At 38.5% G+C, this 23,986-nt stretch overlaps 1 protein-coding gene across 1 annotated transcript in view; it reads right to left on the bottom strand.

Annotated features, from left to right (window-relative positions):
- CD2AP (CD2 associated protein) overlaps nt 1-23,986 on the bottom strand; it is a gene marked incomplete at both ends in the record, with an annotated part of 71,578 nt that overhangs the window by 16,520 nt on the left and 31,072 nt on the right. The window contains 8 exons of the mRNA XM_080342891.1: nt 1,274-1,336; nt 1,707-1,743; nt 4,494-4,598; nt 6,881-6,972; nt 11,035-11,158; nt 13,130-13,314; nt 15,746-15,866; nt 20,203-20,303. Of these exons, the coding sequence (XP_080199017.1) occupies nt 1,274-1,336; nt 1,707-1,743; nt 4,494-4,598; nt 6,881-6,972; nt 11,035-11,158; nt 13,130-13,314; nt 15,746-15,866; nt 20,203-20,303 (828 nt within the window). The remainder of the gene's footprint in view (nt 1-1,273; nt 1,337-1,706; nt 1,744-4,493; nt 4,599-6,880; nt 6,973-11,034; nt 11,159-13,129; nt 13,315-15,745; nt 15,867-20,202; nt 20,304-23,986) is intronic.

Below are 23,986 nucleotides of genomic sequence, written 5' to 3'. Positions count from 1 at the left end.
ACTAATTAACTTTTAAGACTTGACCTTCAACTGGATACAAGAAAATTTTCCTCTATCATTTCCTGTACCACAGGAAAGGACAGTTCTCTACCTTACTTAATTTTTCAGAAGCTTTCATGTTCCTAAGCATTTTGGATACTGTCGCTCAATATTCCTCTTCCTCTATTTCTCCACAAATAGTTAACTCAACTACGCAAAGGTTAACACCATAGTACCAACAGAACCAGTCTAAAGCTAAACTTACTTCAGTTTAATTAAACTTCTAAAGAGCCAAGTGATCAAAACTTCTAAAAATCATACAGCTGAAGATACTGTTCCAACAGATAAAAAATAACTTGTTTGCTTGCATGTAGAGGTGACACAGCTGATTTTAACACATATTCTTCATATGAAACACCTGAAAACATGCTCTATAAGACAAGGAACCCATTGATCAGGCTCACTTGTTGGAACGTTGCTTAGCCATGGTCAGCCACAGTTCAGTATTCACAGAATAGAGCTTGGTTTTGTTATATGCTTTTGTCAGTAATACCAGAATGTCTTCTTTAAGACCCAACCAGCATGTTTGTTTAAGCTTCTGACTTTCAACACAGTCAAAACAGTTAAACAGTTTGACTTCGCAAGTCTTTCAAATACGGAAAACAAGCGTTTCAGAAATGTCTTTGGGTGAGAATAGTGGCTTTACTTCAGAGAAAACAGGTGTCCTTTAAATTTGAGGAAAAAAAGTGGTAAATATCTGCAAATTCTGTGGAACCAGAAAACACTGCATATAGCAAGAGTTAATAGGACAAGAAATCTCAATTTCTGAGCATCGTGACAGTTAACATCTGTATAAGGACTGTTGTAACTGTTCTGTGTATTTCTTTCTTTTCTTTTTGTTTCCATCAGAGACTGATTTTGGCCAAAACATTAAGAAGCAGCAACAAATGTTTTCATTTCTAACAACTTACTATTCAAAACTGCCGTTACTATCACAGAACTACAGTTAAATGAATTAAAAAGCAACTATGTTATTATGCAGTGAGATAAATGTTTCAGAATTTAATGTAATAAACAAGAAATACACATTTTGTAAAAGTGTAGTTGTTGTCCTAATCACTCCAAACACATTTCCATAACACCACAGGCACAAGAATTAGAGTAGATAGTATCAAGAGAATCTGTAACGATGTTTGTCAAACACACATCTACTGCACACAACAGCCAAGCTCAAAACAATAACTCATTTACAAAAGCATAGTGTGAAATTCCCTGTGAAGAAAACTGGTCTCACCTTTTTCTTCAGGCCTCAAAGAAAGGAATTTCTTCTCTCCAGTTGGCAATTCAGGCTTTGGAGCTGAAAAGCAAACACAAACCATAGACATTTCTCAAAGAGCTTTAATTATCTTAGTCTAAAAATATGACATACACCAATTTGTGTTTATACTTTCTCCTTTGCAAGGGGCACAATACCATTTTTAAACACTTGAATCCAGTAAATTGTAGGCCTGGGTTATAACATTCCCAAAGTGGGCTCCAGCATAATTTGGGGAAATATATAGCAGCAGCAAAATAAATAAAGCATAAATGTAACCTCAAATGGTGACTACAAGTAGCTGCATTGCTAGGAAATACAAAGCTACTTCTGAATTTTCTTTTGAAGTCATGCACTGCTTCTGAAATTCAATATTTCCTCATACAAGTACCACCATACATATACTACATACCTGGAGCTTTAACAGGAGGTGGAGGTTTCTTTGGCTTCTGTGAAATAAAAAATAAAGTCTAATAAATAAACAGATATTCTCTATTGAAGGCAGACTTATTTGTGTTTTGTTTTATATATTTTGCAATGTCTAGCCTGTTTACTAGCAGACGTCAAAGCATTTCACAAAGGAGGCAATCAACTCACATACAAGGAACACAGAGAATTCCAGTGATTCCTCTGATATCTCCCAGACAACCAAGAGCAAAACCAGGAACAAAACGCAGGTTTCTTCAAATCTCAGATCAGTGCTGCAGCAACGCGCATAAGCAGAGGTACAAAGAGCTAAAAATTAAGAACTTTATCTTTTCTAGTCCAAATCATTGTTCCAATTGCACCTATTTTAATTGTAAGCCAAATATCAGCATAACTTTTTTGATTGACTTTTAAATTACAATATTGTCAGACAAAAAGAAGAGTTATCAGTGTTTGCAGCAAACAGTGCGGTTGCATGAAAAACGCTATTCTGAGCTTCTTTATTACTGTATATTTAAGTGGGGAAAGGTGCACGAACTGCTCTAAGCCATTAAAAAATGTACAAAGTGTTATGGTGTCACAATTTGTAGACTGAAAATAATTCTATTTTAAAATGCGGTCACTTATCACTTTCCTAATAACTAATAATATTGAATTTGAATCTCCATCCTGTTGAAGCAGTACTGGCAGCTCTCAGGACAGACACCTCGAGCCACTTCATTCTCAGAATCTGATTCATTAAAATACTCTAGAAGAAGCATCTCTGCAGGAAAAACACTGATCACAAAACTGATCACAAAAGCCTACGAAAATCCCTATTCTTTATGCAAGCACTGCTGAAGCTGTACAGCCCCTCCACAAATTCATTGTAGTGGGTATTTTGAAAACAGTTGCTATGGATGGATTTCACTTCTGTGCCCCTACTGCTATTCCGTAAGTTCTTAATGCAGGAAGATTTTGTTCTGGCAAATGAAACGTTATTAAGCAAGCATGAAAACCCATATTAAATGTCTTTGTCTAGGTTCAGAGAAGGAAGAAGCTACAGAACTTAAGTAACAAGACAGTATCTTCTTTTGTTTCTGAAAAATACATTATCCAGCTGTGCCTGCATCAAAAACTGTAACACTGAGAGTTCAGCATCGCTTACAGTTACATGACACTGATTTGTGTTTTTGTTAAGTTGATATCAAATAGCTGATTATAATTATCCGCCACCCAATGCCTTGAACTTCAAAGCTACTCAGTACAAGGTGAATCCCTCCACTGAGACACACTACACAAAGCAGAATAAAAGATCAAAGCAAGGTCTGACTATAGGAAACGCTGTTTATGGTAAAAGACTATTTTCTTTTCCCTCTCAAGGGAGCAGTTCTGTATTGTGAAACAGTGGTACTACCCACCCACCCCTCAAACCAAGTAAGACATTTGTTACAGCATCTACACCATTCTTGCAAAGCTGAGAATAAAAATGAAAAGAAAACAATGACTTGGAGTAATTAAACTTGCTGGCTATGTAAAGCAACTGTGCTTAAATGCTAAATGAATAACAATCTCCATCAGCTCATATCTACCAATTCCCATTTCCAGACTAAATGGCACTAAATCACTAGGAAACTCTGAGATGCTGAGACACAGGTGTCTACATTTACATGACCTGATCTGGAGATGAATTCATCCCATCTTTGGATGACATACGTTTGTGAATTAACACAACCATCTTCGCTATGCAAACTTGCCAGAGCCAAAATATCACACTAACCTCAACCAAAAAAAAATCCAAAGAACAAAAATGACAAGCCCAGGGAGTGCCACATGAAAATGTGGATTCTATAAGTTCACACATGAGATGGTGGAAAAAAAAAATATATATATATTTCTAGATCCCTCGTAAAGATTATCCTCCACACACTGCAACCCACTGGCAAGCCTTAACATGGAAAAATCCCAGGTGCTCCCACAGGGTCATTCAACATCTTGCAATTATTGTTACTTAAAAAACTACAGATTGAAGAGACTGATTGCTTATCCCTTTCAAAGCAGTAAGTGTCTAATTTAGTACTGAGTTACACACAACCCATGTTAACAGAAGTATATCCTTTTCTATATGTGTGGAGTGGAGCATCTCCCTTATGAGGAAAGGCTGAGGGAGCTGGGGCTCTTTAGCTTGGAGGAGAGGAGACTGAGGGGTGACCTCATTAATGTTTACAGATATCTAAAGGGTGAGTGTCACAAGGATGGAGCCAGGCTCTTCTCGGTGACAAGCAGTGACAGAACAAGGGGTAATGGGTACAAATTGGAACACAAAAGGTTCCACTTAAATTTGAGAAGAAACTTCGTCTCAGTGAGGGTGACAGACACTGAACAGGCTGCCCAGGGGAGTTGTGGAGTCTCCTACTCTGTAGACATTCAAATCCACCTGCACACCTTCCTGTGTAACCTCATCTGGGTGTTCCTGCTCCGGCAGGGGGATTGGACTGGATGAGCTTTCGAGGTCCCTTCCAATCCCTGACATTCTGTGATTCTATATGACCTAGTCACCCTCATTAATTACAGTTAATCTAGAAAAGCATCTCTCAGTTTAATTTTTAAGTAGTTAAATGCAAACATTAACCTTTAAATCATTCTTCTTTCTTAGTGCTAATTCTAAATAAAGTAATAAAATGCCACGATTGTATTAATATCTTAAGCAGCATAACATGCTTTGGAGTCTCTTATTCATTGCACTTCCGTCAATACTTTCTTGTGATACTGCATAATACGCTTAAGAACTTACAGGGAAGTCTTTATCAGACTCTTGTATTTGAACAGCAAAATTATCTGGGAAGACTCCTTCTTTACCATTGAGTTCTCCTTTCCACCAGCCTGGCTCTCCAGTGTCCTAAAACAAATAACAGGACATTTCAATCAATATTGACTTCTTCTTCCCCAGAACAGATACAGTTACAAGAATAAGATTTTTGCTCTTACCCATAATATAAAATAATTGTTTGTTTGAAACACCACGTTTATAAGAGGAACACTTTAGCCACCTTAGCAAGGGAAAACAGCTACAGGTTTGGTCACTTTGTTTTCTAAAAAGCAGGATACGAAATCATATTACATCATATGTAAGATAAGGGTATAAAGATAAGGTCTGCAAGGGGAAGGAAAGTACATAAAACCAGCTATAACCCGGTGCACTATATCCAACATTCTAAACTTCCTCGACCAGTAACTTTTTCAGTAAATATGTCAAGTGTCACTGCAGTAACACACAATTCTATTTAATAAAAGTGATTCTGATGTGACTGATCAGGTCCACTGGTCTGCAAAGGGTGAGGCAGCAAGAGGATACACCCTACTGAGGAAACAATAACTGCATTAAGACATAAGGAAAAAAAGAATTATAGAGAATTATTTCAGTGGCACAGAAATCCATTAACAGGATCTTACTGGATCAAGGGCTCAGTTTGTCTGTAACAGAAAGTATGAAGATTTTAGAGTATTTTAGCAACATAAATACAGTTTTCCCCTGGGCCTTAGGTCCCAAATACTGTACATGTCACTCCCCCACACAAGTCCAATGTCAATATGTGTCACTGTCTGCAGCACAAACAGTTCATCCCGAAGTTCTGTACGCAACAAAACTCAGCACTCGGTTCAGCTGAGACATTGAACAGGTAAAGGAGGTGGTAGGGGGGAATAAAATATAAAATAGCTTTAAAAAATCCCACCTCATATTCAACTAAAGGAGGAACAAGAAGGAAAAAAGACCTGAAAAGGTGATTAGCACTGAAAGTAAAAGTTTGCTAAAGTTCTCTTTCATTTCTCCCTCTGTCAACCCTTTCAATTAAGTACCATAGAGTCCAATTTCTGAACAGTTTGCACTGAAGAATGGAATAAGACATCTATTGCTAAATTTTCTTTGGACATAAAGTCAGAGACAACTCCATGGAAAATGATCACATGGAGAACAAACAGAAAATAAATGGCCAATGGACAAGATTTACACAAAGTGCCTTAACACTTTCCAATCCCTAACATTCTGTGATTCTGTGACTTGGCAAGATCAAAACCATGGCCTGAGTCATCACCTGACAGTTACATCAATAGACTCAGACTTCAAATGATGGTTTTATGGAAGGGAAGCTCTGCTCTGGATAACTCTTCTTTGCTCCAGTTTGGACCAGCACATGGCTTGGGTAAACTGGTTTACAAAAAGGCAAGAGATTCAGTGAAGATAATCCTCTGTGGCAAGGGCTGTGGCACTTTAAAAAGCACCTTCCATAACTGCTCTTTTCCACCGTGATCACAATCAATAATACTGATAATATCATTTTTCTTGTTAAGAAAATAGCCATCATGTCCACAAACTTATAATCCTCCTAAAGAAAAGTGTTGCTTTTCTTCTGCAACTATGTGAAAGCCGAAAACAAAAAAAGAAAGCTTCCATTTCTTTTAGGGAAATCATTCTTTAATATAGCAGCATATAAATGAACAAAGGCTGCAGAGTACTGCAGGGAGCTTAAATACGGGTAGGTTCATTTCTTGTTTAAAACCCTTTCTGCAACAAGATGACCTTCCAAAAAAGTGTTTTCAATATTCAGCACAAATAGGAACATTCAATTAAATAATCATGTTTCTCTGAATAGCCAGACAGTATCATTAACTTCTGTGTGGTTATTTTGAAACACCAAGTGTCTCTAACACCTGGACTTCATTCTCCTACTGGAACATTTTCCCATTTTTTTTGCCACAATACCTACATCAAAATCAGTAAAGCACAGGTCTTAATTTCTCGCCTTTTGACAGAATAATATTTGTCAACCATCACCCATAGCTCAGCCTGATATATCACCAAATATCCCTTTTTCTGAAGGAAAAAGGGATATTTGCAAAGCTTTTCCAGTTTCCTCACTGCAAAGACATTTGGCACTGGGTACATACTGATCTGATGGCCTTTGAGGAATCTAAGATAAATCCCCACTCTGGAATGATGTTTAAGGACATCTGTATCTCCACCAAGTGCAGGGCAAAGAGTTGACCCTCACATGAAAAAAAAATCAGTCTACAGGAATATCTACTCCAACAGAGTCTCCTGCTTTCACATTTTACATATCACCTACCTGTACAAAACCCACAGAAGCTGATTACATGGTTAAAGCAGAGCGAACATCTTACCTTACTGATTAATTGAATGATTTCACCTTCTTTAAAGCTGAGTTCATCATTCGAGCCTTCATAGGAAAATATTGTCCTGCAATATTCCTTTGCTGAAACAAAGCAGCACAATTACCACACGCTTGCATACTATGGGCAGTAACATACATAATTCCATGAAAGGAGAGCTCAGAAATTGTCACTATAACCCTAATATTCCTTCTAGACCAGCCATCTGAGACTGCTTTACAAATGTTCACTGAGTCATTCATACCACAAGAAAAATAAGACTATATATTTACAGAGCGATAGCAATAAATCTTTGTGAAGTCAATAGTTTAAGCTTCTAAACATTTTCTTCCACAACAGCAACTTAATGCAGGTACTGTGACTTCAGAAGGAGAAGGGAGAAGCCTACTCAGTTAGAATCATAGCAGCCTATCTCTCCCCATAGCATTATATATTCAATGTTGAGCTACTTTAGACAAAAATAGTTTCAAATTTTTATTGAGAGTTTACATATTTTCTCAAAATTGATCTAAATTTCAAATATGCAATCCTAATCAAATACATGCAACTGTTTCAAGGGACATACTTTATTAACACATATAATTACAGAAACTTCAAACACTAAAGTAGCACATGTGCTGAAATTCTGCAGCGAAATCAAGTAACCCAAGCAAAGGAATTCCTTGGCCAAACACATGAAAGCAGAGCCCATCTCAGTGATCAACTCAGACAGTCACAGCCTCTCCTTCCAAAAGAAGAAAGAAGAATTTCTTTCTTTCCATTTGGTACAGTTCAATAACTAATCCATTGAAAATTGCGCTAAAGATTTCAGGTGAAAAAGCAAGAGGATTTGTTTTCCTTCCTTTCCCACACTAGAATAAAAACAACATCAGAAAGGCCAAAATACATCAATACAGAATCTTAACTGCAAAACAATTTTTGCAGCTTTTTTTTTTTTTAACTCCAGCACAATTTAAATTAATTAGTAGATTAAAAGGCTGTATTTCTGCATCTGACAGAATGAGGAGGAAGCAAACAAAAAAGACACTAATTTGCTGCCACAACCTACTGGGTATTTGGCACTGACAACATGCACAAGTGAGCAGCTGGATCAGCCCCAGTGAGAGCAGCACAACATCAAATCATAACTCATAAATGAGTTGCAGTTGAATCTCTTTGTTGTTGTTATTATTTTTTTTAATTAATATAGAAATCTTTAGTTAAAAACTGCACCAATTGTATTATTAAATAAAAACCTAGCTTGGTCAGCGACAATGACTATGTTACAATACAAAAGTAAGCCAAGCTTAAGAGATATATAGAGAGATATCTGTATAGATATATATGTAGATATGTAACCACATGAGTAATCATAAGTTCAAGAACATGGGTTATTTTACTGCCTTATCTAGTGATCAAAAATGTTCAACTATAGACTGACTATGTTATGCTTCTGTAATTCTTCACAGAACATAAGAACCATGTCAGGGAGATGCATGAAAACAACCAACAACAACAAAAATCAAGGGAAGGGGTGGGGGAAAAAAAGGGGAGGGGTAAGAAGAGGGGGAACAATAAAAATATCAACAGGTGCACTAACTAAAAATAACTATCAAATTTCAGGATTTTTATGAATAAGTGTAACACAAGTGTATTATATTTCTATATATCCTGTGTAAAAATACATGCATTTCCTTACTACCTGGGGATTTGGCCAGTACAGATGAACTGCATAATCCTTCCTTTCCCCTCCTCACATACACCAAGTCCCCTAACAGGCAGAAAACGGCCAGAAATGGAACGTTTCACCCTCCCCCAGGAGGCTGGAGATGAGGAGCCTTCCAGACCACTGAGCTTCCCAAATGTGCGACCCCAGCACTCGGCACCACCCCAGAAATCCAGCCACAAATGTTAAGAATATGGACAATTTTCCACTGCAGCATCTTATTTTCCAGCACTTAAATTTAAGACAGTATTTACAAAACAGTAAATCTGAACTTCAGTAAATATTTTTAATAAAAGGCAGTTTAAAATTCAATATTTTCCAAAGACTTGAGACTCGTAATACAGTAGCAGAAATCACAGATGTTGTAGTCTAACATAGTGGGGGGAAAGAGAGGTCAAATTGTGATTATTTTATTCTTTAAACAAAATATTTTTACATACTTGCACCTGAGGCCAAAACAAGTTTTCCAGAAATAGCAGAGCCACAGCAAAATAAGCCACGCTAGTCTAAACATTTTAGAGATCTCTGTTTATTTCACAGAATCACAGAATGTCAGGGATTGGAAGGGACCTCGAAAGCTCATCCAGTCCAATCCCCCTGCTGGAGCAGGAACACCCAGATGAGGTTACACAGGAAGGTGTCCAGGCAGGTTTGAATGTCTCCAGAGAAGGAGACTCCACAACCCCCCTGGGCAGCCTGTTCAGTGTCTGTCACCCTCACTGAGAAGAAGTTTCTTCTCAAATTTAAGTGGAACCTTTTGTGTTCCAGTTTGCACCCATTACCCCTTGTCCTACTGTTGGTTGTCACCGAGAAGAGCCTGGCTCCATCCTCCTGACAACTCACCTTTTATATATCTGTAAACATTAATGAGGTCACCCCTCAGTCTCCTCTTCTCCAAGCTAAAGAGCCCCAGCTCCCTCAGCCTTTCCTCATAAGGGAGATGCTCCACTCCCTTCAGCATCTTTGTTGCCCTGCGCTGGACTCTCTCCAGCAGTTCCCTGTCCTGCTGGAACTGAGGGGCCACAACTGGACACAATATTCCAGATGTGGTCTCCCCAGGGCAGAGTAGAGGGGAAGGAGAACCTCTCGAGGTTTTGCTATCATATTGAACACAGTTTATTTTAAACTTGCTCTTTCAAAACTGAAGATGATATACGTGAACTGTAACATGGTCTATATCAAAATTAAAACACTAAGGAAGAAAACTGAGTTTTCTTCCAAAGGCTGCAAGATATTTTTAAATGGTGTCTGTAGGTATTATCTACTGTTGCGCTCCTATAGCATCTGTAACTACTTTATTTAAGTTCCTCTCTGATGTATTTGTTCCACTGGGGAGCAGAGACTCAGCATGACTACTGGATTAGCCCAATTTCTATGCCATTACATCAAACACTTCTTGACACTAATCAGTTGTTTGTAAACATGGTTTTAAAAGCTATTTATAGCTATCCAGCTCCATAGAGTCAAAATATGGCTAAAAGTGTATGGATCTATATAGGATGCCCTATATACTTCTATAGATACAAATAAACTAGGGCTCTAACAAATCTGCACTTTTAAGTATCCCGTTGTGCCAAATTACACAACTCCTAAACACAGGCAAGAAGTCAATTGTTTGTTGCAGTTTTCTTATTTCTGCAAATTATTCATTCCATGTAAAACAACCCACTGACACCAAAATAACGTATTTCCGTACAAAACAAAAATATACTTGAAACTACAATACAGAAGTCGGAAAAACGTCCGCTCTGGAACCAGGCAAAATGAGCTGTCTACATATGACATAATTGAAGTTAATTTTTATATGGGGTTGGCACTCCCACGAGATTATTTTGGGCTAGCTTAAAAATATCTCTCTAGAGAAAACTATGCAACTTGGTAGTTAAATGAAGTCATAAATTCTCAGAGATAATAAAAAAAAGAAAAATAAAAAAGAAGTTCTTATAAACAGAACCACAATGGAACTGAATTACCTAGTGAATGGACTTCAACAAAACACAAACACCAACTTTCTGATGCAAGAAATTTAACGTACAGTTACGACAGCACACTGGCAACTCCACAGTAAATCCTGAGCCTTAACAGTCACTTCTATATCCTGGGGACAGCGACTGGGTCAGGGACTGTTCCCTAGCCATGGATTTCCAGCATCCCAGCTGAACACAAAAAACTGGGCAGAAATAAGTCAGTTTGAGCATGTCATCAATAGCATATCAATAGGAAGGGGCTGCTGCAATAAAACTTCATACCTTAGCCATATTTTGTTCTGGGAGACAACCCTATAGATGTTGGTTTTGATTCACTTTCCACAGAAATGCAAGCAAAAACTCCTTCAGACTCTTTTGCACTTGCACAACTCCTCAAAGGTACAGAACATTACACAAAAACCCAGTGTGAAGAGGACTACCAAGGAATAGGTGTGTATTTCCATCAGCCTTACCTTTTGGTTTACTTTCAGTTTCTGGTTTTACTGCTTCTGATTTTACTGCTTCTGATGAGTTTTCAGTTTTTGTTGTAGCGGGAAGATGAATTAGCTTTGTTCCAGGGGGATGGTTAGGTGATGGCTGTATGAACAAAAGAGAATTTCCTTAAAAAAGCCAAAACAAACCTCATTACAAGTTTTTATTTTTTATTAGGCTACAGAACGTCCTCAGGTTTTCATTAGCTGAGATGATGCGAATGACCATCTCCAAGAGACTCAATGAGCCTTCCCATTAAGTACTTAGAGTAGTTACTTCATTATGGCCACTGCAATTAGAATTTTGTCTATCGATTAAAGACACAGCACAGCTTTCAAACTCTAAGTCAGTCTCAGGACATTTCCAGATATACTTTCACTATTGTATCTGAGCACTTCCAAGCATTACTGCTCCATTATCCTGAAAATTGCCTCCATGTAACAGCTCTGCAGAAAGTAACTTGCTGACCATGCACGCCTTGCACTGGAATAAGTCAGGAATATACAGTAGCCATACATCACCTCCGCTGAAGAGACAATCAGTTCTTAACTACTCAGACAAATATAAGAGCACATGAAAGCTCATCACAGCTTCCATTCACTCTGAGCAATTCACAGAGAACAGAACCAGAACACAAGAGTATTCTCCTGAACCAAAAAAATCACAGAGGCATTGCAACTGGTAACAAGTTTCAGGATTAACAGCTAACCAAAATAATTATTAATATATATAGATATATAAATTATATTTTTTCTCTTCAGGATACATACTGAGCTGCCAGGAATACTTAAACAGCTTCAGTTCCATACACTTCTTCACAGTCCTATGAGCTACAAACATAGAATATGATCTTACAGCCAGTACTTACCTGAACAGCCCTAATTGCGTTACTGATGCGAAAAATCCCATTGCCTTTAGTTACTCTGTTCATTTTCATTTACAGTTAAACTTTGCAGACTTCCTACTGTCAAAGAAACTAGATTTATTCTCCCTAAAACCAGATGATGCCTGTGGGCTGGGCTTTGGTACCTCTGACATACCATAGAGGAAGTCACGGTAGCTCGGGATGTTCTTGGAGTACATATGCAATTTAACTCGCTCCAGAACGCCGTATGAAGGAAGCACTAAAATAACCCACCTATGAGATTAAGCAAGTCCAACGTGGAAATAGTTCTCTACATTTCCCCCTTCCAAAATGAGATGCAATTAGAAGCGCGAGAGGAAGTTTAGGCAGACGGGGTATAAATAGTCTGAGTACAGGCTGGATGCTGGGACCAGCTGAAGGTTCTCTCACCATCTCCTGCAGGAGCACCTAAATCCCTGAGCATTTCATATATAATACACCAGTGCTCAGCCTTTCTATGCTGAACAGTCTCTGAATTCCCCAAGGAAAAAATAAGCCCTCTCTGCTCCAGAGTTTCCTGATGACAGCTTTTTCCTTCATTGGCTTAAAGACTGAGAATGCCCTTCCAGCATGCCTACATCTAACTCCAAAGCAAACCAAGCACAAATCCAAAGAATCCATTTTTGTAAGACCTTCATGAGAATTATCTCCCTAGGGCTCTCCGTGCTGTTCTGTCCACCTTCAGCATGAGTTTGGCAACCAGGTAAATGGAATATTAAGCACTAAACTCAGCTGTTTATTTCATTGTCTTTAAGCTATGCAAGAACACTTTCTAACTTCATCTCCCCTCTTGCTGAGAAACAGCCTAGACAACTTGCCAGACAAGCCAACAAAACAGAGTGCCAACATATTTTAGTGTTTATACACAAATAACACAATTCAACACTGAGCAGACTTCATATTTATTGAAATTATTTTAGATAGTCTCTTTATATTCCCAAGTTACAAGGTGGAAAGTAGGGAAACACGCTCTTGAATGATTAATCTCATGACAAGAAAGTAAACTGAAAGGTAGGTTCTGAAACTCCAGTCTAACAGCATTCACACGAAGATGTAGTGAACTCGCAGACTCCTACTTTGAGGGACAAAGCCTGGACAAAACCTTCAGATTCCACATCTTTTAAATTATTTTTACAGGAAACCCAAAAATAACAGTAGGAACCGCTACAAACCTTATCTGGCTTTTTATCTTCTGATTCAGTACTGGATGATCTTGTCTTAAGTTTCACTGAGCCTTCTTTAAAGATATCTCCAAAGCCAATCCCTCGGATTTTCTTTGGCTGTGCTGGTCCAGGTGCAGGTTCACCCCCATTTCCTGGAGAGGTCACAGGTGAGGTAGGACCACTGAAAACAGACTCTGAAAGTAAATTTAAAAAATAATAATAAAAAAAAGGTTAATACCTGAAACTATTTATTTGGTCTTCTGAGAAAACAAGTGGAAGTAACATTGCTGTGTGCACTGCTCTTGCTAAAGAGCTTTTCTAGGAATGTTACTGTAGCTGTAATACCTCATGTCTGTTCTAGTTGTATATTTAGCATAACACTGTATGAAATGACACCAAGATTGCATCGGACACTCTGGCAATTAAGTAATTACATCACTAACATTTCTTGCTATTTCAGTTGTCATTCAGGCTCTACAGTCTGTCATCAATGTTGTGTTTTCCATCAGTTTTATGAAACATTGCTTATACATTTTCTGCAAATGTGTTTTTAGGCCAACGTTTAAAAGCCTGTCATTGCACAGCTATAGCTGCTGAAAGCGATAATCAATAAAGAACAATAATGAGTTCTACCATGTTTCAACAGGAAAAAATGGTTTCAGTGATAGAGTGATGCCTCACCAGGCAAAGTGAATTTTTCCTATTGCTCGAAACATACTATCAAGACTCATAGAACGGTTTGGGTTGGAAGGGACCTTAAAGATCATCTAGTTCCAACCCCTGCCATGGGCAGGGACACCTTCCACTAGACCAGGTTGCTCAAAGCCCCATCCAACCTGGCTTTGAACACTTCCAGGAATGGGGTTTCACAGCTTCTCTGGGCAGCCTGTTCATTGTCTTACCACCTCACCTGACCAATTTCTTCCTTATATCTAAATTTTAAATCTATTCTCACAGTTTAAAGCCACTACCCCTTGCTCTATAAAGAACAGCTGAAAAGAGTGTCTTGCAAATTCATTTAAATAGCTTTTTAACCTGACTTAGAACCTATTTTAAATGAGATAAGCATACAAATGAGCTATAGTTGTTTAAGATTAATCACTGGTAGATAAGAGAAGTACTTAATATTCTTTTAATCTTTCAGGTTTAAGGGACAACATTTATTTCCCCCCATAAAATTTAGTTCAGAAGAACTTAATCTAGGTGTTAGGAGAATTTTTAAGTTATTGTTACATCTGTTAAAACCTATGAGATAGTATTCAGGGGCAAAATATTTCCATGTGCAGAATTCCAGAAGACAGTAATTTGAAAAAACGCAACTTTTATAACCAAATTCAAAATAGCCTGCACATCTTTTAGCCTTTAAGTTCTTTCCACAGTATGCACTCCCGAGAACTGCAATAAAGATTAAATCCTCTTCCCTCGACCATAAATTTAAGGGGTTTTGATAATACTGTTAAGTTATGCGGCCTCTTGACTTCAGTTTCTCACCTTTTCTCAACCGAGTTAACTCTTTGTTTAGTTATAACCCTCTAGATACATATAGATACATGTAGGTATATATAGATACAGAAGCTACACGTTTTGTTGATGAGAAAAGTCCAGGTTTCACATTTAGAAGACCATAGCTCAATTGAATGAGGCATTTACTGTTACCCAGGAGTGAGGAGAGAACTGGCTGATCCTTGAGAAACCGACTGTGAAAGAACTGAGCTTTAAATACAACCCCTTGGGGGCTGAAAATCATAACTTGTTAGTTACTGACAGAAAATACAATCACTTCAAATTACTGCTCAGTCCCACTGGTCTCAACATTCAGGAATTAAGACCAACACATACCCATGTGTCAATTCACCTCACCAGACACCACTAAACTCAGTGAACTTGACCTCCAAGGAGACTGAGCTATTTGGGACTGCTTAAATCAAACAACTCTTGTCGTATAATAGTGCAGTTATTTCCACAATTTACTAAATATATATATATCTCCAGGTCAGACTTTTTTTCCTATGTGTGGGCAAACCCTTGTTAGAAATAATTAATACAGAGCATATTATAAATGAGGGTGCACATTAGTAGAAGGAAAAAAGATCATCTTTTTTAAATCACTTTTTCCCTTGAATATTACACAGCCATCTTTAAGCACCAATTAACTTGCTTTAAGATGCTGTTCCCAAAGCACATTCACATTCCGGCAGTATTTAAGTTGAAGATCACTATGCTGTTTTAATTCAAGTTTTCATTCTCAATTGACACAGTTAAACATTTAAGTTCTCCATGTTGGAGAACTCGTGTATATGAGAATAAGACTGAAAAAAGAAGGTATTAAATGGAAGAATAATTTTATATCCAATACTAAAAACAGCTCAACTCTGAGCATAACATTCCTAGTGATAAAATTCAGACTATATGACTTCAAGATCAAGACCTTCACTGTAAATTTATTGGCAGTGTATTGGTAGCAAGATAGGTATCTTCATACTTAGCATCAGTATTTTCTGGAATACAGTTAAATACTTAGCGTTCTTCTGAAGACAAAATTCTTCACAACTTCTGTAGTACTACAACCATAATACTCCAAATTTTGCCCAAGATTTAAAGGGTTTACAACAAACAGAAGAGCACCTGTGTCATCCAGAGTGTCCTGTGTTTCCCCATCCTCCGTCAGTTCCAATTCTTTCACAAAGTTTGAAGGAAACAACCCTGACTTCCCATTTAGTGTTCCACTCCACCAGCCTTCTTCTACCTGCATAGAAATATTTTGCACATTAACGATAAAGCAAAAGGAAATACCTATCATAGCATCTATAATTCTTTCATAAAACTGTACGAACAACTTTCCCAAAGTTCATATGACCATGATTTCTCTTCCAAGAGACATACCAAAATGTAGAAAAGGCAGACAAAAAGAGTAAGACAATTATGTACTGTCACTTCTACCACTAGAGCAATGGTCTTGAAACATGAGACCAGCCCTATGCCAATTAATTCAGAAGACCAGCAAAATGTTAATCAACTTACTCCAGATAAGAGAATAACAGGCATTACACATCTAATGGAAGAAGAAAATATTAAACTGTTTATGAAATAAAGACGTAAATTTTAGCTTGGCTTTCTAAGGAAATGTGTATGTAGTCTTGCTGTCCATCTGTCTTCTCTAGTTTCCACCAGTCCTATTCCCACTGGCATCATATCCATTGAACAGCTTCAACCAATTTTGATCAGAAGACCTAAGCTTCAAAGATACGATTTCTATAGATGATTTTGGGTAGAACAGAGAAAAGTCCTTAAGGATATCACAGAGAAATGGAAAATGAACCCCAGCTCTAGCGTGTCAGAAGACACAGATACTTTCCCACCCGAGATGGCCAGACGACAAAGGCAGCCAAGACGCATGAGGATTTTGTGGTAGCACACAGCAGCCCTAAGGACAAAAGTCTGTTGGATGCCAAATTTTGTTGAGTTTGCTTTCACAAAATAACTGATTTTTGTACCGGAAATAAACCTGTTCAGGAATTAGGGAAAATAATAGCTCTAATACTGCTTAAATACTCAGTTATGTGCCTGGATACCTGGTGGGGTATTTATATTGCAATACTCCAAAATTTAATGGAACGTATATCAGGAATATCCTACAGGCCAAAGCAGAACAAGCTAAACTGGGGCATGTGTAGGTAACAGTGTAAAACCATGCCAGACAACTGAGTAAGAATTGTGCTCTTAAATAGGAACAGTTTTCAAAATGCCTTAAATAAATCAAACATATTTGCCTAATAAGCACTATTTAAAATTAAAATTCAGAATAATTTTCAAAATACTGCATTTGAATGGTTCCGTTTCAGGGTTGGTAAGCTGCTTTTAGATGAGCAAGACAAGCGGAGGCGGGGGGGGGAAGCAGCTGTTTACATTATCTTTTTTTAGCCCTGTTTTATAGGTCACTACGCCTGACACACAGGCACAGTTTTGAAAGGCCGGGCCAGCCCCAGGCAAGCGAACACACACAAAACCTGGCAGCTACGGAGACAGGCGGGCACTGAAAAGAGCGCTGTTCTTTTTGAAGACATCCTGGTGCTCAAATGTAGCTTTGCTGTGGATGGTCCAAATTCATAGCCTGGTCCGCTGAAATAAATTCTAAGCACAGATTACTGACAAGTGCTGCCCAGGCTCTGGCACCTCAAGCTTCACACAATATATTACAGAAAACTAAAATTCAATGCGTGACTCACCCAAGAGCCATGAGAAAGGGACTTTTAATGACTATGATACAGAAAAAGACTTGAGCATCCATTTATTCTTCTGCCAAGAAATAAGGTCAGCAAAGTACTTTACAGACTTGCAAGGCAAAGCGATGCCAGTTCAGTCAGTGAACCAAAAATGTATTGAGTGTACTTGCTTTAGCCTCCTCACCATGCTGTCTTTAAAAAACCTGAGTATATACAAACTATATTACCAGAAAAGCTATCTTTAATTGACATTAAAAAACAGGTTAAAAAAGTTCTAAATGCTTTGATGGACAGCATCTGTGCATCTTTGAGCGCTAGCAACAGAGATGATGATTTCACAACTCTCATTTTCCATTTAAATCTTACCACATGATACGATTTCCACAAGAGGGAGTTACAGCTCTGGTACACACATCAGCATTTCTGAGTGGCAATTCCATCAACTTATTTCTATAAAATGATGAATACTCAGACTTCTAAACAAAGGGCAGAAAAAAAGGCTGAAACAAGAAGCTTTGCCAATCTGATGATTATTTTTTTGAATAAAAACTCCATGAATAGAGTTCATATGAATTTCGATTATGCTTGATAACACAGTATGCAAATGCTACAAATATAACACTACAAAAATAAATCTATTTAGTGCTGCATCTGATGGGGGGGAAGATATAAAGAAGTTTTACAGCAATGACAGTTATCACATGCACTTTGTACGTGTGTTTTGCACGCAAAACCCACAAGTTCTGTAAACAAAAAGCCCTGCAGATTCAACCAGCATAAACTACAAGAGTTTTCCTCCCTAGAACCTATTTCTGATCCTTGTAGTCTGATCTCTTCAATATTAGACATTTAATTTCTGAACACATCTGCCTCCACCTTTGATTTACAATCAGTAGTGTCAGCTGTAACTACTCAATTTATGAAAACAATTGCAACTGGTAGAAGTGATCCCCTTGTACAGCTGATTTTACCTTATTTTCTCCATGAAAAGAGTGATCAAATGATCTTTCCTTGAAGTAACAGTTATGAGTGATCTAAATATGTATAAATAGCACCTTTTACATATAAATGAAAGTTAAGACGGTCTCACAGTAGTGAAAACAAGTTTCCTAAGACAACTTACCCCAGCATATTGCACAACCAACGGATGGTATTTTCTACCATTGCTCGCATTTCTGGTCCATCATCTTTGTGAAATAGACTCAGCCTACACCTGTCAGGTCTAGTCTAGACCATCACAAAACCAGTGCACAAACAGCTCTGTGCTAGTAGCTCACTGCAATATTTTTCTACCTGGCAGCATTTGCCTAAAAATGTGATTGACAGTTTTTCTCAGAAGCAGCGAAGGCTGGTTACTACAAATATGCATTGTCAAATCATTAGGAAAAAACCATGGGGACCAAGAAAAATTAAAGGAATAAAATAAAATCCACGTTTCCTTAAGGAACCAGATGAGCAAATGCTTTGATCTTTTTGTTTTGTTTGGCTACTTGGCCATCTCCGATACATCACACCGAATGCCTCTCTCAAAGTAATTCCAGATGTTGACACGTGTGACCCGAAATGACAGTTCTTCACAACAGTTTACTGCACAAGCATGTTACGTTGGACCATTTGAAGTCACGATTGCTGTGTACAGGCACTATCCACAAATTAAACTACGAGGTTATCCCTTAAAAACACCCCCACACAATGGTATTTACAAAACTGTGAATTTAGCAAGCAGGTTTGACAAGTCACTTGCTCTGTTTATTGAAGGAGAACTAATTCTACAAGTCATCGGTGCAAATGCATCTAAAAGTGTAACTTTTTCCTTGCTAGGAGAATGGAAAAGTCCTTCCTGGCAATTGTTGGGATCTCAGAGAGTGAGTACTCTCTTCAAAAGAGGTCATGCATGTGAAAACACATCCTCATAAAGCAACTTTAAAAGCATCACCAGACACATAGATGGCAAGAAAGGCTCAATTTTCTCCTTCCTCCAGCCATCAGGGAGGTGGTAGGAAGAGATGGCACCAGTGAAGGTCAGACCATGCTGTGCAGACTTACACCTAGTTCTGAAAAGGTTCTTTCCATGATCGCTCTGGTCTTTTCTGCATTTTTTCTGACAGATTTCACTCTTACAAGAGATGTTCTTCCCACATACTCAACCCTCCCACAACACAAGTTGCTATTGAATGGAACAGATACCAAGGAAGCATGTAGGTAGGAAAAGATAAGAAAATCCACCCCCGCCCCCAAGCCCACACTCAAATATGTATTGGCCTTTGCCACCAAAGTATAAATGTCAAGACATATTTTAAACTGTATTTCTTATCTGGTGGAAAAAGAAATCAATATAAATAATAATGTGTTGTTGAGTGCTTTTGTATGCTCTGGATTTTTGTGCAAGTGGGTTGATGTATATTGTACTATGGGTACAGGATTCTGTGTTGAATAGTGTTACTATTAGTTCAAAGCTTCAATAAGTTCACAAGAAAGCATGAAACAGGAAAATCAGGTCAAATAACACTTTTTACCTAACCTAACTCTCAACTTAAAGGCAACTGGTCAGTTTTAGCATAAGCATCCTAGAAACAAGGATCACATAGACAGGGTCAAAGAACTGTAAAAGTCTTTTGAAGACGGAATCTGTTTAAAAGATCACAATTTATTGGTGCAGTGATCATACACTTCCCCTAAGCGCCCAGCATTCACTCATTTAGGATTAGATCCTGAGAGAAAGAACTCCTAAACCATCAGCTTTAGCTTCAAAAACACTTCGCTGTTTTTCCAATATCCTTGTAATTCAAATAATCAGCTAAAAAAACAGGTTGACTTTTGGCCACGCAAAGAGACGATCAGCTCTGTAGAACAGCTCACCTCTTCAGTGATGTCGATCACATCCCCCAGCTTGAGTTCCAGCTCATCCTCGTTCTGCGGGACGTATTCAAAGAGCACTTTGCACTGCCGCTTCTTGGACCCTGATTCAAGGGAAATGGCAAAAGTAAGAAGGCTTGCAAAGAAAAACTACTCCACTCGTCTCCCCAGGATAAAACGTGTCCAGAACACTCATAAATCAGCCCCAAGAGCTACGCAGCGTTTGCTGCTGGTTTTCCAGTTTGCTTGTGTCACTTTAGGCTGGCTCTGTATCTTAGAGCTTGAAAACCATTGAGCTTCACAGACTGCTGATTGCAAACGAACACACACTACACTGCCAATTACCAACATGCCATAAAAAACATGTTGACACAAGCAAGTCAGATAAATCCCCAACACAATAATTTTCAAGCTATTTCCTGACCAAAATCTGCAAGAATGACAATTGCTGCCAGTTGTGGTGTTAGCACTTGCTTGGAAGAAAATGTGCAAGTTTAAGCCTCCTTAAGGAACGCTGAAAGGAATAACCAATGTTTTGTTCTGCACCACACTGAAGTGCAAGTAGCCTTTCTGTCCTCTAACAAAGACCTTGCTAACTACAGGTCTGAGGTAATGTGGACATTAGCTTGGATCATATTTCAAAATCCAAACTCATTTTTATCTGTGAATGCAAAAAAACCCTCCCTTTTCTCAGTGTGGAGTCAAGAAATGAAACCGAAATTTCAATGAGCAGCGCCTGACAATGGCAAAGTTAAAATAAAGTGCAGTCGTTAGATGTTTGTCGTTAGATCATGAAAGCTTTGCAGGTATTAAAATGACAAAATGACATCCTGAGAGGGAAGAGCATTGACGTGGCTTCCAACAAGCCCTCAAGCCACAGCAATGTGAACTTAACAATTGCTCAATTACTCTACATATAACCTGGAGTAATGCTGATGCTGCACGTGGAAAGTTTAGGCTTTTTCTCTTCCAGAAAAGGCCACACCAAACATGAGTTTAGGTGAAAATATGAATTAAAAGCTTGAACTTGTAAAGCTTAAGCTTGTAGGAGCTGTATAATTTCCATGCTCTCTCTTTTACTTTGCACTCCTTCCATAGTCAAGCTTCAGCAGTTAGGATTAGTTGGGTAAAAACATTTCAAAAACAGATGCTGCCTCCAAGATTGATCCCTGTTTTAACTAGAACAGCATTGAAAGTCCAAAGATGGATGTTTAGAAGACAAACACACCCAGTGTCCTCTGTACAAAACACACCAGTAGCCGAGTAATATTCAGCACGTAAAATTTCTAAGAGAGTACTCAACAAATTAAGAATTTTCTACATGCTGGTATCCTGTCTCTGTTCTAAACAGCTTAAAAGGGGCAGGAAACAAATAAAGCAAAAACATGAAGCTCAGTGGGTTATTTCTAATAAGATGTAATTGCCCGCTCGATACTCTCATCTTTTAACTCCACTGAAACTCAAACATCAGCCAAGGGGGATTGTTACGTTAACAGTAATTACAATAAATGGTTCACTGGCCTTTACTACCTCCTACAGCGCTTTCAGGGCTCCTCCTTTGTAGGAGATTAACTGATAGGAAAAAAAAAGGACAAATTAAAAAGTCATGGCCATTTAGTATAAATCCGATCTCAGCATCCCTTCTTATATTGTAATTCTATCTAAATGCGGAAGAGGGGGACAAAACAAACCCACAGATGCATTTCACATCCAGAATTGTCTCTCACTTAAGCTCTGCTTCCATTAGTACCCAGTTTAGGAAGTACTGCCCTTCCAGTTTTGGAAATCCCTGGATTAATGCAGGAAGCCAACCAATCTGCTCAGAAAACAACGCTCCAGCTTCACGTGGTGCAGCAGAACCACTGGGCTGGCAGCCCCCAGGTAATTCCGTCCCTTTCCAAAACAAATTGCCTGGTTTCAGGTTTGTTTTGTACAAGGTAACCCAAATTTAGCCCTTTGTTGCCATAATTTAGCACACCTCCTGTATTTTCCGTTTCCTGAATAAAGGCAGCTGTCTAACTGATAGGAATACTGCCTGCAGCTCACAATCCACCTGGTATAAAATACCTGAATTCAGCAAGAGAACAGCACAAGGAACTTCGCAGAGACAACCTACCTCACTGCACATCGGAAACTTGCTATTATAGCAGCTGAACTTTGTTTTTAACGTTGTTAACCTAATTTTAGCAGGTTAGGAACCAGAAACGGAAAGATGATTAAGCACTGGAAAGCTTCTGAAGGGAGTGAGCGATTGCCCAGGCGCAGAACAAACAGGATCTGCAGGCGCTGTGTAAACAGCCTTCCAGGAAAAAGGGAACAGCAAGTAAAATGGAAACGCAGAGATTGCCGTTGCGCCAAGTAAACAGTTGTGTGTGCTTAAAGGAAGGTGCTTGAACACCATTTGCTTCTACCCTGTTTCTCCAAAAATAAGACAGGCTCTTATACAATTTTTGCTCCAAAAGATGCTTACTTTTGTACACCTGGGCACTGGGTAAATTGACTTTTTTTATGAACTGTAACTAGCGCTTATTTTTAGAGTAGGGCTTATATTTTGAGCATCCTCAAAAATTGTGAAAAATCATGTTAGGAGTTATTTTTGGGGTAGGTTTTATTTTTGGGGAAACAGGGTAGGAGAATGAGACAAGCCAGAGCACTGAAGAGTTGAGACCAAGTTGCACCTACTGTCCTGGTCACAGCCACCAGCATGAGGGACAAGACATACTGAGTATGGATCATCTGGGACTGGGGAGACCAGAATGAGTAGCTGACACTCAAACTTTCATCAGATCATGTTCATAGAATCACAAAATCATATAAAACTCTGAGCTGGAAGGACCTGTAAGAATCATGTTGATTCCCTTAATGAGCCTGATTGCACTAGTTTAAGAACAGTGATAATCTTTCAGACCAGATTTTCAAAAGCCTGCAGATGCAAATATCTAGCTGGCACATATGTGCTGTTGCCAAGACGCACATACAGATCAAATTCACTAAAAAGTGATTTTAAAGTTAACATCCTTAGTTGCCTGGAAGAAGTTCTCAGCAAATTTGTAGATCTGGTGGCCCCATTTCAAGGCTTTAAAAGAAAATCAGTGGCTTTTCTCCTTTTACAGGCAACAAAATCAAAGCATAAACATCCCAGAAACAGTAAGTGCTAAACGCCTTCTTTTAAAAAAGGCAAGCTTGAATGATAAATAACTGCAAGGTCTTATAAGAGAATATAAGCCAGAGTAATTTACAGCAATGCCTCTTGTCTGAGGTGTCCAAATACAAATCAGAAGCCATTTTATGGATGCAGGGAACACTAAGCTTTCTGCAGTAAGTTTTAGCCTTTGTAATTTAAATACTGGCATTAAAACAGAAACCACAGATACGAAGGCACCAAGTCTGCCCTCCTGACTATCCTGGTGGCTGCAAATACAATCAAAGGAAGACGACTGTTTTTTCTTAGATGCCACCAATTCAATTCCACTTTATTTCACGCTAGAAGCAAGCCTACCGAACAAGAGGAACCTGAACTAGAACATCCTTCTTCATCACAAAGCCCTGAATTTGAAGCAAATCTTACATGTTTACAAGCAATGACCACAGGAAGATCTTTGGTTGTTATGAACAGGCCTGCAGTTCTCATTCAGGTACATGACAATAAAAGTAGAGCTCATGAACAGCTCTCTGGAATGGGTCTAAATCCTGTTCTCAGGAAAATTCATCCCTATTGCTGCCATTAAAAATACATATAAGCTTCCTGCTCATGCATCCAGGAGCAGAATTTGGCTTAGAATCAAAG

The sequence above is a fragment of the Nesoenas mayeri genome, assembly GCF_963082525.1.
Source record: "Nesoenas mayeri genome assembly, chromosome: 3".
Classification (NCBI taxonomy): Eukaryota; Metazoa; Chordata; class Aves; order Columbiformes; family Columbidae; genus Nesoenas; species Nesoenas mayeri.
Note: the sequence above shows the minus strand (reverse complement) of the source record. Positions and strands in the feature narration are given on the sequence as shown.